The sequence below is a fragment of the Loxodonta africana genome, chromosome 9, assembly GCF_030014295.1.
Source record: "Loxodonta africana isolate mLoxAfr1 chromosome 9, mLoxAfr1.hap2, whole genome shotgun sequence".
Taxonomy (NCBI): Eukaryota; Metazoa; Chordata; class Mammalia; order Proboscidea; family Elephantidae; genus Loxodonta; species Loxodonta africana.
The window spans coordinates 44483532-44499919 of record NC_087350.1 but is presented as its reverse complement, the minus strand read 5'-3'; the positions used below and the strand labels follow the sequence as shown (position 1 = coordinate 44499919).

At 47.0% G+C, this 16388-nt stretch overlaps 1 protein-coding gene across 1 annotated transcript in view; it reads left to right on the top strand.

Annotated features, from left to right (window-relative positions):
- The window catches only part of LAMC3 (laminin subunit gamma 3), a 78716-nt gene that overhangs the window by 54916 nt on the left and 7412 nt on the right, over positions 1 to 16388 (top strand). Inside the window, exons 18-24 of the mRNA XM_064291322.1 lie at positions 372 to 513; positions 1542 to 1747; positions 2193 to 2269; positions 3691 to 3825; positions 5005 to 5152; positions 7213 to 7362; positions 15198 to 15300. Of these exons, the coding sequence (XP_064147392.1) occupies positions 372 to 513; positions 1542 to 1747; positions 2193 to 2269; positions 3691 to 3825; positions 5005 to 5152; positions 7213 to 7362; positions 15198 to 15300 (961 nt within the window). The remainder of the gene's footprint in view (positions 1 to 371; positions 514 to 1541; positions 1748 to 2192; positions 2270 to 3690; positions 3826 to 5004; positions 5153 to 7212; positions 7363 to 15197; positions 15301 to 16388) is intronic.

Genomic DNA, 16388 nt, shown 5'->3' with positions numbered 1-16388 from the left:
GCAGACCATACTTGCTCAACCAGCAAGTGTCCAACATAGCACCTGCTGTGTGTCAGGTACGGGGAGGACAGTGACCAGCCAAATAGAAATCCTCAGGAGCTTCTGTTCCCATTGCTCCCTTCAGCCCTCCCTCACTAGGACAGAGATATGGACGGCTGAATGTCAACAGTGCCATGAGCATGGGAAGGGCCAGCTACGGCAGGTGGTCAGGCATTGTTCTCGGAGGTGTGGTGTGACCTTAGCTTTGAAGTCCAGGGTAGAATTTGGAAAAGGGAGCACCTGGGGAAGGCAGGCCAGGCAGAAGCTGGGGCGCATGTGCAGGCAGAACTTCCAGGTCCCCAGCCTCACACTCCCTTCCCTTTCGCCTCTAGGCTGCCAAGCTGAAGGCCAGGCTGACCCTGATGGAGGGGTGGCTGCAGGGGCCAAGCTGTGGCATCCCTTGGGAACCACTGGATGTTCTTCAGGGAGAGGCCCCACAGGGAGATGTCTACCAGGGCCACCACCTGGTGCAAGGTATGGCAGGAGAGTGACCAGAAGACCAGGAGGAAAAGGAAAGGGCTGGTGGTTCAGGCTTCCCTAGGGAACCCTTCAGTCTCATCTTGCCCGGATGCTTTGAGGGCCCTGGCCTCCTGCTTGCTTGGTTAGGAAGCTAGCCTCATCTTCTTGGCTAGTGGGCGCCCCTGGTGATACAGTCCTGTTACCCCATGGACCTCTCCTTCACGTCCCTAGCCCAGTCGTACTTGTAGCTTTGTGAATGCCAGTCTTTGCCCATAGCTTCTATCCTCCAGCCCCATTGCTCCAACAAGAGTGTAAGATCAGTAAGGCCAGGGGCTGGATTCATTCATTTATTCTGTCATCCAATAAATGATTATTGAGGCTCTGTCCCAGGTGCTGAATAGGTAGAGACCCACCGCCTTGATTGTTAGCTGTTTCGCTCACTGCCATATCCCCTGGACAGTGCTCAGCATGTAGAATATAAATGAGTAAATAATAAAAAAAAAAAAAAAAAAAAAAGGGAAAGAGAATTATAACTAAAGCCAAGTGGTTGCAATTTTGCCCTGGACCATTGAAATTTAGAGGTATGCAAAAGGGAATTGATTCTTTAGTGAAATGTGTTGTAAGCACCTGTATACCTTTAATAGCCAGTCACAGGTGAGGTGAGCACCTGTCAGCAAGAATAGTTTCAAAATAGGGAACGATCTTTAAAATGCCTAGATGTTAGTCAGCCATGTTGCAAATTACAAAATTAACTGGAGGCAGAGTTTTCCTTGCTGTCCCAGGTTCAAGAAATTTTTGTGGTGGCCCTAGAAGGCCTTGGTTCCTTCCAGTCCCTCATCTGTGGTTGACTTACTTCAGGAGCTTGGGTCATGGGTTGCCTTCTCTAGGCCTCACTGTCTTCATCTGTAAAATGTGGAGGCTTTGGCTTTGAAATTCGCGGTGCTCAGGGCAGGCAATGGGGCTAACTGTGCCTGGAGGAGGGTGGCGTCTTCAGTGTAAAATCTAGAGCACTCTGTGACCTCTGGGCTGTGGGCTTCCTCCAGGGTCCCGGGAAGCCTTTCTGGAGCAGATGACAGACCTCAAGGGTTCTGTGAAGGCTGCCCGGGAGCAGCTGCAGGTGCTGAGCAGGAGTGCCTGCTGTGCCCAGGCCAGAGCTGAGAAGACCTGCGTCCAGCTGGCCGATCTTGCAGCGGTGCTGGAGTCCTCGGAGGAGGAGATTCTGCACGCAGCCACCGTTCTCTCATCTCTGGTACCCCAGGGGCCCCCTACCACTCACCACTGAGCTTGGCCGATGGAAGGGACTCTGGACAGGGCAGTGAGAGACTAGGTCCTTGCCCAGTGCTGCTGTTGATCTGGTTACCTTGGGCATACCTTTCCCCTTGCCTAAGGCTCAAGTTCCTCATCTGCAACATGGGGATTATACAGTGGCTCCTCCTTGTCGATTCTGGGAGGTAAACTTTGCACAGAATGAGGCACATTCTGGGTTGACAGTGAGTCCTCAGTGAGCGGTCAGTGGCATTGTCATTACGTGCACCCCGCTCACTGGCTGCTGACTTTGGCACTGGCTTTGTGCATTTATAAAATTAAAAAATATTCCATTGCATTTATAAAATGACTGATGCTGTCCAGTTTGGCCCAGAGCCCTTCAGGGATGGGCCATCAATTTCCTCCTCTTTTCCTTTTTTTCTCTAAAGGTGATTCCTCAGGAAGGGCCCGGTCAGCTTACCAACTGGAGCCAGCTGGCCACAGAGGCCCGAGCTCTAGCCAGGAGGTGAGCCCTAAGGTCCCAGGGTGTGGTGAGGTCTTGCTCACACAATCTTCTAGGGAGCTAGAGCCCTTCTCCAGGGGGCTCCAGGGGCGGGGCTAGCCCACATGGGCCCCCACTCCAGGAGTGGAATCAGATGATTAGAAGAGCTTCCTGGTAGAGGGAAATGTCACCAGTCATGGGAAGGAAAGGTGTGTGGAGGTAGCGTGAGCCCAGAGACTGCCTGAGGTGGGGGAAGCAAGCCTAGGTTGACTGCCTTTTTTTATAACAGTTTTGTTGAGATAGAATTCACATACCGTACAATTTACCCATTTAAAATACACAATTCAAAGGCTTTTAAGTATATTCAGAGTTGTACGACCATCACAGTTTTATAACATTTTTATCACTCCAAAAGAGATCCCCATTCTCATTAGCAGTCGTTCCCCATTTTCCTCCTCATTTTCCCCCCAGCCCCCCAGCAGTCCTAAAAACCAAAACCAAACCAAACTTGTTTCTGTCGAGTAAATTCTGACTCATAGCAACCCTACAGACAGAGAAGAATTGCCCCATAGGGTTTCCAAAGAGCAGCTGGTGGATTCGAACTGCTGACCTTTTGGTTAGCAGCCAAGAGACTTCTCACTGCACCACCAGGGCTCCTCCCTAGCAGCCTTAGGGGACAAGTAATCTACTTTCTGTCTCTATGGGTTTGTCTGTTCTGGACCTTTCATATAAATGGAATCATAATGTCTTTTGTGATTGGCTTCCTTCATTTAGCATAATGTTTGCAAGTTTCACTCATATTGTAGCAGGAATCAGAACTTCATTCCTTTTTTATGGCCAAATAATATTCCATTGTTATGCATAGTACCACACTTTGTTTATCCATTCACCAGTTGGTGGACATCTGGATTGTTTCACCCACTGCCTTTTAAAAAGCAGCTCAAGACTCTAAAAGCACAAGGTCTGCAGAAGTTGTCCCCTTTAGCTGTACTGTGGGATCTTAGACTCATTTAGGTCAGACGTATGAGAAAACAGGCTCAGAGAACTTAGTTAGGTTGCTTGCTTAAGAACACACAGTTTGTAAGTGATAGAACCAGGATTCAAACCCAGGCTGTCATAACCCCTCATTCTTTTATTCTGTCTTTACTAGGGTGATCATATAATTCATTGTCCAAACTGGGATGACTTTACAGGTGAAAAAAAAACCCAAAACCCTATTAATCATTATTAATCATCAGGCATTAATCATAATTACAGGGACGGGGGTATGTGTCCCCCTTCCTATTAAGCTCTCCCTGTGTGTCAGGCAGAGAGGCCGAGAAGGGGATGGCAAGAGGCCCAGAAGGGGATGGCAAGAGGCCCATACAGACAGGATTGTAGGTTTAGACCCTAGACCTCCTTCTTTGTGAATTCCCGATGATGGTCAGGTGGATATTTTCACACAGCCACTGGGACACCGCCATCAAGATCAAGGCCACTGCTCAAAGGGCCCTGCTTGCCTCCAACACCAGTTACACGCTCCTCTGGAATCTGGTGGAGGGTAGAATGGCCATGGAGACTCAGCGGGAACTGGAGGACAGGTGAGACCTCCCTTAGATGGGTGCAGAAACTGGGGGTTGGCCTCCGGGATCTGACAGGGCCTGGCCAGAGGCTGCTGGTTCTAGAACCATCTTCCTTCCCTGCATCTTGATGCTGTTGGTGTTTAGTTGGGTGCCTGGGGCTGCATTCCACTCAGGGTTGAACCATGGGATCTTGGGCCCTCTTGGTGGTGAGTTACAGAAGCCCTCTCATGCTTGGAGAATGCAGCTCAGCTTCTGGAACAAGGGGACAAGAACTGTACCAGGAGGGTCTAGAGCAGCGGACCCCTTTTTCTCCCCTTTGCAACATCCCTTGAGCCCCACCCCAAGTACGGAGTATCTCCTCTCAGCTTTCTCTGGCACCGGCTTGTTCTGCTTCTCTGCTCTGGGTGGCCCCCTTATAGCCCTGTCATTTCAAGGTCAACCCACCAATGTCTCTGAGCCCCAAGTTGACGTTTCTGAAAAGATCTGATTGGCCCAGCTCAGACCAGGTGTTCAGCCCAGAGCCAGTCGGCATGGCTGGGATGCGGTCACATGACCCCCTGCTGGGGCAGTGGGTACTGGCTCTCTGAGAAGGAATGAAGGATGGCAAGGAACCTGGAGGTCTTCACCCCAGCTATACCCATGGTGTGGGGAGGAGAGCAGGATGTGGACAACTGGACAGGACAAGGAACCTGTTCTAGCTGGTCGATTTCAGAACCACAGGCCATCGGGGCTAAAGGGGCCCATCAGCATCGTCTAGTCCACAGGTCTCCATTTACACGTGGAGAGTGACATACCCAAGGTCACACTGCAAGGGCGTGGCCCAGCCCAGACCAGGGCCTGGGCACTGTCCTTTGCATAAGACCACACAGCCCCTCCCTGCCCCCATTCTCCTCTTCATGATTCATCCAGAGGAGCCAGCCATTTGCCAAATGTGTGATTCCCAAGTGGAAACGAAGTGTGAGGCCTTTCAGAATGGTGTGATTGAATTGAATGAATGGAAAAAGAAGTGGCCCTTCACTACCTCTCATGTTCATTTGAAAGCTGCAGAGTAGCAGCCAGTTTCTGAGGCCAGCTGCTGGCTACTGACCCTGCAGAGGGTGACTGCCAGAGAAGTTGGGAGAAGCTCCAGCCCGGCACCGATGGGGAGGAATGGCCCTGTGCCCTGCTCTGTGGGCCATCCTGCCTCTCTCTTCCTAGGTACCAGGAGGTCCAGGGAGCCCAGAACGCACTGGGCACAGCTGTGGCAGAGGTGCTGCCTGAAGCCAAGGAGGTGCTGGCCTCCGTGCGGCAAGTCAGCACAGACGGAGCCCTGAGCCTGGTCTCGCTGTCTGCCTCGGGGACACTGGTCAGCCTGGCCTCCTTGGAGCTCTGCCTGGGGGTGGTATGGGGATCTGGCAGTGGAGAAACTGGTGGGGCCCAGCCAGAGCCAGATGACTTGGTTTATTATTATTATTTTTGATTAGACTTTTTTTTTTAAGAGCTATTTTAGGTTTACAGAAAAATTGTGCAGAAAGTGCAGAGAGTTCCCACATACTCTCTCTCCCTCCTGCACAGTTTCTCCTATTGTGGTCCACTTGTTACCACTGATGAATTATTATGGATACGTCATTATTAACTAATCTGTGGTCTATGTTAGGGTTCACTCTGTGTGGTACCACACCAAACCAAACCCATTGCCACTGAGTCTATTCTGACACATAGCAACCCTATAAGCCAGAGTAGAACTGCCCCATAGAGTTTCCAGGGAGTGCCTGGTGGATTCGAACTGCTGACCTTTTGGTTAGCAGCTGTAGCTCTTAACCACTGCACCACCAGGGCTCCCTGTGTGGTACAATCCTATGGAGTTTGACAAATGCATGGTGTCATGTGTCTAGCATTACAGTATCATGTGGAATAGTTTCACTGCCCTACAAATTCCCTGCACTCCTCCCGTTCATCCTCCTCCTGCCCCCCACCTCAAACCTCTGGCAACCACTGATCTTTTTACTGCTTCTACAGTTTTTTGTCTTTTCTGAAGTGTCAGGTAGTTGGATGTGGCTTCTTTTAACCGACTATAAAGCAGTTGGTTAAAATGAGGTCATCCACCTATAGAGCCCAGTGGAGTACCTCCTGGCTCAGCCAGTCCTTATTGTTGATAATAATATTGAGACAGGGCCTTTTCTGCATTATACTGGCACTGGTAAAGGTACCAGCACCGACTGGTGGAGTCAGATGAACATGGCATTAGATCCCAGCTCTTCCACTTCAGCTCCGTGACCTTGGCTGAGACTTTCCCACCCTGAGCCTCAGTTACTTGGTCTGTTAGATGGGGCTCGCCCATAATGTTATCTTAGGGCTGCACTGATGGTGGCGGGGATTCACGCATAATGCATGTAAAGCACCAGCTGGGCTCTGGCACAGGGTGACCTCATGCCTGTTGGCTGCCCATCACCCTGCATTCATTTCCTCCGGCCATCAGTGCATCCTCCAGGAAAAGTCGGGCCCACCATCCCTCTCAGTAGTTCTGAAATCCTGAGGAAAAGTGAGCTTTAAGAAAAGGCTAAGCTTGATACAGAGTCCCTGGGTGGTACAAACAGTTAATGTGCTCAGCTGCTAACTGAAAGGTTGCTGGTTCAAATCTACCCCCAGGTGCCTCAGAAGAAAGACCTGGCAATCTATTTCCAAAAAATCAACCATTGAACCATTGAAAATCCTATGGAGCACAGTTCTATTCTGACACACATGAGGTCGCCATGAGTCGGAATTGACTTGATGGCAACTGGTGAAGCTTGTTACAAATGTATTTGGGGCAAAACCTGACCCTGACTGGCCTAAGACTATTTCTTCATGGTCTTTGCTTGTCCCACTGGACGTGAGGGGCAATACCCAAGTATTAGTGTATTTGCTTCCAGGTGCTGCCCCAGATCCTGCTGGGGATGTTGAATGCAGTAGCTGCTCAGTCCTGCTTCTCTGATCTCCAGAAAGTTCTGAATTCTGAAGTACAGCTGGCCCCAAGGTTTTAGCCCCAAGGGATTGTGGACCTGGACAAGGAGTCTCACCTTGCAGTGAGGAAACCATAGCTCAGGGAATTCCCCAAAGCCATGCAGCTAGAAATTGTTGGGGATGGAATCTGAGTCTAAAGTGACAGGCTCCCCAACTGGGCTCTCTTGCCCTGGCTCCTCAGCCTCTTGAGTCCACATTCAGCCCCCTTCCCAGTTCCCCTGCCCCTGGTGCTGCTGATGTGTCTGGGGCATCAGGGAAGCCCCCTGGGCTTTCAGGGGGGAGAAGGCCTGGGTTCTGGGCCAGCAGCCAGGAGCAGACCCTCAGCTGCAGCCCAGCATGGCGCCTCTTGCCCACGAAGTAGAGGATCTGCCCTGCAGTTCTTCCTGTAAGGCCTTGCTTGAGCTTCGTCCCATCTCCCTGCAGCCTCAGAAGCCCCTGGCCCATGACCTGGGCCTGAAGGTGCAGACCCTGGAGAACACAGTTACAGCCAGAGAGCGTGTGACCACCAAAGCTGTCCAAGACCTCCAAGCCACTGCCCAGGAGGCGCTGCAGAAGACAGAACCCCTCACACAGGTTTGAAGCAGGGAACCTGGAGGAGGACTGCCACGGGTGATCTGGGGGGTGGAGGATTGCAGAAGAGTGAGGAGCAAAGGCAGGAAGTGGCTCTTTCCAGTGCCTCCCCCAAAACTCCAGGGAACCTCAGAGGCAGCCAAAGCCAAGGCAGGAGTTATGATTTCCTGAGATTAAGGGAGTAGAACTGTGAGAGGCGGGTGGGTGGGGACAGACAGCAGCACCAGGACATTCGAGGACCACGCCTTACACTTATTCAGCCTCTGTTACAGCTAGCATGGCTCTTCGTTCACCAGATATTTAGTGAGCACCTACTTTGAGCTGTCACTGGGGCTCATAGTGCCACACCACAGTTTGACATTTACAGTCCAGCAGGGGAATCATGGGAATTCAAGAATTACAGGGTGAATTTAGTCTAGTCCAGTGGTTTCCAGCCTATTAAAATATACAGGCCTGCTCTTAAAAATTATTTTTAACGTTTCAGATGGAAATAATTTTAGACTTAACAAAAAAGTAGCAAAAAGAGTACAAAGAATTCCCATATGCAGGCATACGTTGGGGATATTGTGGGTTCAGTTCCAGATCACTGGTATAAAGTGAATATAGCAAGTCACGTGAGGTTTTTGGCTTCCCAGTGCATATAAAAGTTATGTTCACACTATACTGTAGTCTGTTAAGTATGCAATAGCATTATGTCTAAAAAAACAATGTACATACCATAATTAAAAAATACATTATTGCTAAAAAATGCTAACCATCATCTGAGCCTTCAGCGAGCTGTAATCTTTTTGCTGGTGGAGGGTCTTGCGTTGTTCATGCTGATATCTGCTGCCTGATTAGGGTGGTGATTGCTGAAGGTTGGGGTGGCTGTGGCAATTTCTTAAAATAAGACAGCAGTGAAGTTTGTCACATCAACTGACTATTCCTTTCCTGAAAGTTTTCTCTGCAGCAGGCGATGCTGGTTGTTAGCATTTTACCCACAGTAGAACATCTTTCAAAATTGGAGTCAATCCTCTTAAACCCTGCCGCTTCTTTATCAACTAAGTTTATGTAATATTCTAAATCCTTTGTTGTCATTTCAAAAATGTTCACAGCGTCTTCACCAGGAGTAGATTCCATCCCAAGAAACCACCTTCTTTGCTTCACAAGAAGCAAATCCTTTTCCATTGTCTTATTTATCTTTATTTATCTAGTGCTACTATAACAGAAATACTGCAAGTGGGTAGCTTTAACAAATTTGTTCCCTCACAGCCTGGAAAGCTAGAAGTCGGAATTCAGAGTGCCGGCTCCAGGGGAAGGTTTTTTCTGTCTGTTGGCTTCGGGGGAAGGTCCTTATCATCAATCTTTCCCTGGTCTAGGAGCTTCTCAGCGCAGGAACCTAGGGTTCAAAGAACATGTTCCCCTCCTGGTTATTCATTCTTGGTGGTATGAGGTCTCTCTCCTGGCTTCTCTCTTTTATATCTCAAAAGAGATTGACTCAAAATACAACCTAATCCTATGGATTGAGCCCTGCCTCATTAATATAACTGCCTCTAATCCTGCCTCATTAACAACATACAAGTTAGTTAGGATTTACAACATATAGTATCATCACATCAGATCACAAAATGGTGGACAACCATACAATACTGGGAATTATGGCCTAGCCAAGGTGACACCCATTTTGGGGGGACACAATTCAATCCATAACATCTGTTAAAGTTTTATCATGAGATTGCAGCAATTCAGTCACATTTTCAGGCTCCATTTCTAGTTCCAGTTCTCTTGCTATTCTCACCCGCATCTGCAGTTACTTCCTCCACTGGTCTTGAACCCCTCAAAGTCATCCATGAGGGTTGCAATTAACTTCTTCCAAATTCCTGTTAATGTTGGTGTTTTGACCTCCTCCCATGAATCATGAATGTTCTTAATGGTATCTAGGATAGTAAACCCTTTCCAGAAGGGTTTCAATTTACTTCGCCCAGATTCAGCAGAAGAGTTACTGTCTATGGCAGCTACAGCCTTACAAAATGTGCTTCTTAAATAGTAAGACTTTAAAGTTGGAACTACTCCTTGATCCATGGACTGCAGAATGGATGTTGTGTTAGCAGACATGAAAACATTAATCTCCTTGTACATCTCCATCAGACAGAGTTCTTGGGTGACCAGGTGCATTGTCAATGAGCAGTAATATTTCGAAAGGAATCTTTTTTTCTAAGCAGTAGGTCTCAACAGCGGGCTTAAAATATGCAGTAAACCATGTTGTAAACAGATGTGATGTCATCCAGGCTTTGTTGTTCCATTTGTAGAGCACAGGCAAAGTAAATTTAGCATAATTCTTAAGGGCCCTAGGATTTTCCGAACGGCTTCAATTTAAATTCACCAGTTGCATTAGCCCGTCACAAGAGAATTAGCCTGTCTTCTGAAGCTTCAAAGCCAGGCATTGACTTCTCTCTGGCTATACAAGTCCTAGACTGACATCTTCTTCCAGGCTGTTTGATCTGCATTGAAAATCTTGCTGCTCCCTCACCTTGCACTTTTATGTTATGGAGATGCCCTCCTTCCTTAAACCTCATGAACCAACCTCTGCTAGCCTCAAGTTTTCTTCTGTAGCTTCTTTACCTCTCTCAGCCTTCGTACAGTTAGAGTGAGGGCCTTGCTCTGGATTAGGCTTTGGCTTAAGGCAATGTTGTGACTGGCTTAATCTTTATATCCAGAGCATTAAAAATTCCTCCATATCATCAATAAGGCTGTTTCGCTTTCTTTTCATTTGTGTGTTCATTGGAGTAGGGCTATTTTAAAAATGTGATTTAGATGGAGGTTTACTGAGCAAATTAGTTTCTCATTAGACAATTAATACGCATATTGTTTTTTGACATTGGTTGCCAACCCAGTGACGTGTCAACACCCTCCCCTTCTTGATCTTGGGTTATCTATTTCCACTCGTCCAGCTTTCCTGTCCCTCCTGCATTCTTGTCCTTGCCCCTGGGCTGCTGTGCCCATTCAGTCTCACATATGGTTGAGTTACACATATTATTGTTTGTTCTATGGGCCTGTCTAATCTTTGGCTGAAGAGTGAACCTCAAGAGTGACTTCAGTACTGAGTTGAAAGAGTATTCTGGGACTATACTTTTGGGGTTTCTCCAGTCTCTGTTAGACCAATAAGTCTGGTCTTTTTTGTGAGTTTGAATTTTGTTTTACATTTTTCTCAAGCTCGTCCAGGACCCTCTACTGTGATCCCTGTCAGTGCAGTTGGTGGTAGTAGCCAGGCACCATCTAGTTGTGCTGGACTCAGTCTGGTGGAGGCTGTGGTAGTTGCAGTCCATTAGTCCTTTGGACTAATCCTCCCCTGTGTCTTCAGTCTGCTTTATTCTCCCTTGCACCAGATGGGGTGGGACCAGTGGAGCATCTTAGATGGATGCTTACAAGTTTTTAAGACCCCAGGTGCTACCCACTGAAATAGGATGTAGAACATTTTCTTTATAAATTGTGTTATGCCAGTTGAGCTAGATGTCCCCCTGGAGTAGTACTTTTAATTTCCTTCAAGAACTTTTCCTTTGCGTTCACAATTTGGCTAATTGGTGCAAGAGGCCTAGTTTTGGCCTATCGGTGTTCGATATGTCTTCCTCACTAAGCTTAATCATTTCTAGGTTTTTTTTTATATTGAGGGATTTACCCCTCTTCCCTTTCACTTGAACATTTAGAGGCCATTGTAGGGTTATTAACTGGCCTAATTTCAATATTGTCATGTCTCAGAGAGTAGGGAGGCTTGAGGAGAGGTAGAGAAATGGGGGAACAGCCAGTTGGTGGGGCAGTCAGAACACACACAACATTTATTAAGTTCACTGTTTTATATAGGTGCAGTTCATGGCACCCCAAAATAATTGCAATATCATCAAAGATCACTGATCACAGATCACTATAACAGATATAATAATAATGAAAATGTTTGAAATATTTCAAGAATTACCAAAATATGACATAGAGACATGAAGTGAGCACATACTGTTGGAAAAATGGCACTAAGAGACCTGCTCGATGCAGAGTGGCCACAAACCTGCAATTTGTAAAAAATGCAGTATCTGCAAAGAGCAATAAAGTGAGGCGTAATAAAGTGAGGAATGCCTACCCCCTTCTTCACCCAGATTCCCCTTAAATGGGCATTTTGCCTAAACTCAGCAACTATCGTACTTTTATACAAATAACTCGTGCCTTCTATGTTTGTTTGCCATCTGCACCCTCCCCCTACAAGGTATTTTCATAAGCGCTGCTATGCCACTTTTTTTCTTTCACATTTTGCTGTAAAAAAATTAGCGTGGTACGCTTACGAAAATACCTTGAGGGAGGAGGGCACAGTTAGCAAACAAACATGGAAGGTGTGTGTTATTTGCATATAATATGGTAAATATTAAAATCAAAAGACTAGTGTATACACCTTATTCATATCCTGTCAATTGTTGCAGGGATTGTTTATTTGGTAGCCTTTTTTTTTTTTTTAATACACTGCAGTTTAATTTTACAGAAATATTGCCCAGAAAGTATAGAGAGTTCCTTTGTGACCCCACCCCAAGCACAATTTCCTCTATTATTAACATCTTGCATTGGTGTGGTACATTTGTTACAATTGATGAACCAATATTGATACGTTATCATTAGCTTAAGTGCACAGTTTACACTAGGACTCACTTTGTATTGGATAGTTCTGTAGGTTTTGAAAACTGCATAATGTCACGTGTCCACCATTACAGTATTGTGCAGAATAGTTTCACTGCCCTAAAAATGCTCTTTGTTTTCCCTATTCATCCCCCTGCGGCCCCTGATCTTTTCGAGTGGTTCAGTGATAGAATTCTCACCTTCCTTGAGGGAAACCCCGGTTAGATTTCCGGTCACTGCATCTCAAGCACAGCCACCACCCATCTGTCAGTGGAGGCTTGCATGTTGCTATGTTGTTGAACGGGTTTCAGCAGAGATTCCAGACCACAACAGACTAGGAAGAAAGACCTGGCAATCTACTTCTGAAAAATCAGCCAATAAAAACCCTATGGATCTCTCTAAGGCTTAAACCAAAAATATCCCCTGAGATCTTCTCAAAACCAAACAATTTAGCTTTTTTTTTTTAGTGAAGAATGTCTGCCTTGAGCATTGAGCTCTTTTAAAGTACTATCTGTATGGGATCAAATTGACAATAGCAACTCAAAACTTTAGATAGGAAACTTAGGGGTCAGCAAATTTATATTAACAGGGGAGGAAAAATTTGGTAGCCATTTTTACTTTTCCCTTAAAGTTAGGAAATAGGGTATAACCCTCCCCGTGAGGATTATGAGAGATTTTATCTGAAGAGCTAGGCCCAGTGCTCGGCACATAGTGGGAGAACTGTGCTGTGTTGGGTCCCCAGGGTTAGTGTTATGGATAGAATTGTGTCCCCCCAAAATGCATGTCAATTTGGTGAGGCCATGATTCCCAATATTGCGTGGTTGTCCATTTTGTGATCTGATGTGATTATCCTATATGTAATGAGGCAGGATTAGAGGCAATTATGTTAATGAGGCAGGACTCCATTTACAAGATTAGGTTGTGTCTTGAGTCAATCTCTTTTGAGATATAAAAGAGAGAAGTGAGCAGAGAGACAGAGGGAGCTCATACCACCAAGAAACAGCTGGGAGAGAGCATGTCTTTTAGACCTGGGGTCCCTGCACTGAGAAGCCCCTAGACCAGGGAAAGATTGATGACAAGGACCTTCTCCCAGAGCCAACAGAGAGAGAAAGCCTTACCCTGGAGCTGGCACCCTGAATTCAGACTTCTAACCTCCTATGCAGTGAGAGAATAAATTTCCTTTTGTTGAAGCCATCCACTTGCGGTTTTCCTGCAATAGCAGCACTAGATAGCTAAGACAGGTAGTACCAACGATCTGGTCCAACACCCTGCTCTGTGGATGAGGAGCCCTCATCCCCGCAGCTGCTCTGAGAGCTGTAGCAGAGTCAGGTCGAGATTCCAGGTGTGCAGATGCCTACTTGCCCAGTGCTCTTCCAGCTCGCCATGATGCTCCCACCTTCCTCCTGTCTTTCGCATCCTTCAAGTGTTCAGGGCTCATCATTTGCTGGCTCTTCAAGTCCACATTCTTTTTTTTTTTTATATATATATATATTTTATTTTTTATTGTGCTTTAAGTGAAAGTTTACAATTCATGTTAGTTTCTCATACAAAAATTTGTGCATACGTTGTTATGTGACCCTGGTTGGTCTCCCTGTAATGTGACAGCACACTCCTCCTTTCCACCCTGAATTTCCCAAGTCCATTCAACCAGCTCCTGAAACTTTCTGCCTTCTCACCTCGCCGCTGGTCAGGAGCTGCCCATTTAGTCTTATATGCCTACTTGAGCTAAGAAGCACTCTCTTCACGAGTATCATGTGCTGTCTTATACTCCAGTCTAACCTTTGTCTGAAGAGTTGGCTTCAGGAATGGTTTCAGTTCTGGGCTAACAAAGAGTCCAGGGACCATGTCTTCTGGGGTCCCTCCAGTCTCAGTCAGACCATTAAGTCTGGTCTTTTTTACTAGAATTTGAGTTCTGCACCCTGCTTTTCTCCTGCTTCTTAAGGGACTCTGTATTGTGTTCCCTGTCAGGGCAGTCATTGGTGGCAGCTGGGCACCATCAGGTTCTTTTGATCTCAGGCTGGTGGAGTCTCTGGTTTATGTGGCCCTTTCTGTCTCTTGGGCTCATATTTTCCTTGGGTCTTTTGTGTTCATTCTCCTTTGCTCCAGGTGGGTTGGGACAAATCGATGCATCTTAGATGGCTGCTCGATAGCTTTTAAGACCTAGATACCACTCACCAATGCAGAACATATTCTTTTTAAATTTTTATTGTGCTTTAAATGAAAGTTTACAAATCAAGTCAGTTTCTTACACAAAAACTTATATACACCTTAGTCTATACTCCTAGTTGCTCTCTCCCTAATGAGACAGCACACTCCTTCTCTTCACCGTGTATTTCTTGGTCCATTCAGCCAGCTTCTGTCCTCCTCGGCCTTCACATCTCCCCTCCAGACAGGAGCTGCCCACATAGTCTCATGTGTCTACTTGATCCAAGAAGCTCACTCCTCACCAGTATCATTTTCTATCTTATAGTCCTGTCCAATCCCTGTCCGAAGAGTTGGCTTTGGGAATGGTTCCTGTCTTGGGCTAACAGAACGTCTGGGGACCTTGACCTCTGGGGTCCTTCTAGTCTCAGTCAGACCGTTAAGACTGGTCTTTTTATGAGAATTTGAGGTCTGCATCCCACTGTTCTCCTGCTTCTTAAGGGATTCTCTGTTGTGTTCCCTGTCAGGGCAGTCATCGGTTGTAGTTGGGCACCATCTAGTTCTTCTGGTCTCAGGCTGATGTAGTCTCCGGCTTATGTGGCTCTTTCTGTCTCTTGGTCAAGTCCACATTCTTTATATACCTAGTCTACACTAGTTTACTGGCGGAAGAAAGGGCCTGGCAATCTGCTTCCAAATACTAGCCATTGAAAACTCTGTGGAGGATAGTTCTACTCTGAGGCCACTGTGAGTCGGAATTGGCTCAACAACAACTGGTGTAGGCTACTGAGTGGGAAAGAAATTGATTTTCTAAGAGTAAATGTTGCCTAATAAACAGATTCACTATTTGTGCTCCAGTTTTCTTCTGAGCTTTTCTGAGATAGGTAATGTCTTGGGAGACATATTCAAGGGTTTAACGTTTGTAAAATAAAATAAATCAGGTACTTCTGGAAAACAGTTTCAGTATTTTGGTGAAATTTTGGGACCCCACATGTGGGTTTGGTGCACACCTGACCAGCTTTCAGGTGGTCACCTAACCTGGAGCCACTCTCTTCTCCTCTGCACAGCTGTACCAGGAGGCCAGAGCTGCCCTGACGCGGGCTTCCTCATCTGTCCAGGCTGCCACAGTGACCGTCATGGGAGCCAGGACACTGCTGGCTGACCTGGAAGGTATGAGTGCCTTGCGAGCCACGGGTTCTGTGGCCCACAGGTATTCATGACAGCTACCTAGAGTCTCAACTCAGCCAGGGCAGGCTTGGTTGCCAGGGACAGAAGTCCATTCCCTCCACCTCTCAGGACTTCTGCCATGTCTGCTCATCTCTCCTGGCCTCACATACCACCACTCACTTGGGGACTTGCCCATGTGGCCATTCCCTCCAAAACCCAGTGTCATCAGACCACAGTTCAGAGTCCCTCAGGACCTGATATGAAGAGGATCTGATGCTGTCAGCTGTCCACCCCCGGTCTGGTCCACTCTGGCCAGGGTCAGGTTACCTGGTACAAATATGGCTGCCCTGGTCCAATCTCCAATTGGGGCTGAGAGGAGGGAAAGGGAGATTCTCTTTAACAGGGGGTATGGACTGATGCCAGTCAAGGTTTACTTTGAGCTTTGGGAAAATGAGGTCAAATGTCCCCATTTAACAGATAAGTAGGCTAAGGAAAGGAATTAATGTATATCCCTGGGTCATACCTGAGCCAGGAGTAGACACCAGCAGTATTACATTTCTCAGCCTCAGTGTGCCCCTGTGTAATGAGCTTCTGAGAAGCTTTCTTTGCTTCAGAGAGAAGTCCACCCCCTTTATCTGTGGCTCTGTACCAAAGCACTGGGTAAGGCAGGAATGCACCCTGAGCCCCAGATGAAGTCTCTGTCATCTTCTTGGATCAACAGTTTCCCCCTACCCTCTATTCCCCACCCATCAGTGACATAGATCCAGCCAAGGACCCAGGGCTTCCAGTGCAGAAGGTGAGCTGGTCAGTGCCTCCTAGTCACCAGTTTCCTCGGTGAATTGAAGTCCTAGTCACCCACTGGTGTGGGGCTTCTGATGGGAAAGGTGTGGACATGCTTTTACATCTCTAGAGTGGTCTAGAAAAATGAGATATGTAGTGGCAAATGTCAGAATTTTAGAACATTAGTTATTTAATTAGCTGTTAGTTGCCATCAAGTTGATTCTAACTCACAGCGACCCTATGTATGCGGAGTAGAACTGCTCCATAGAGTTTTCAAGGCTGTGATCTTTATAGAAGTGGATTACCAGGCC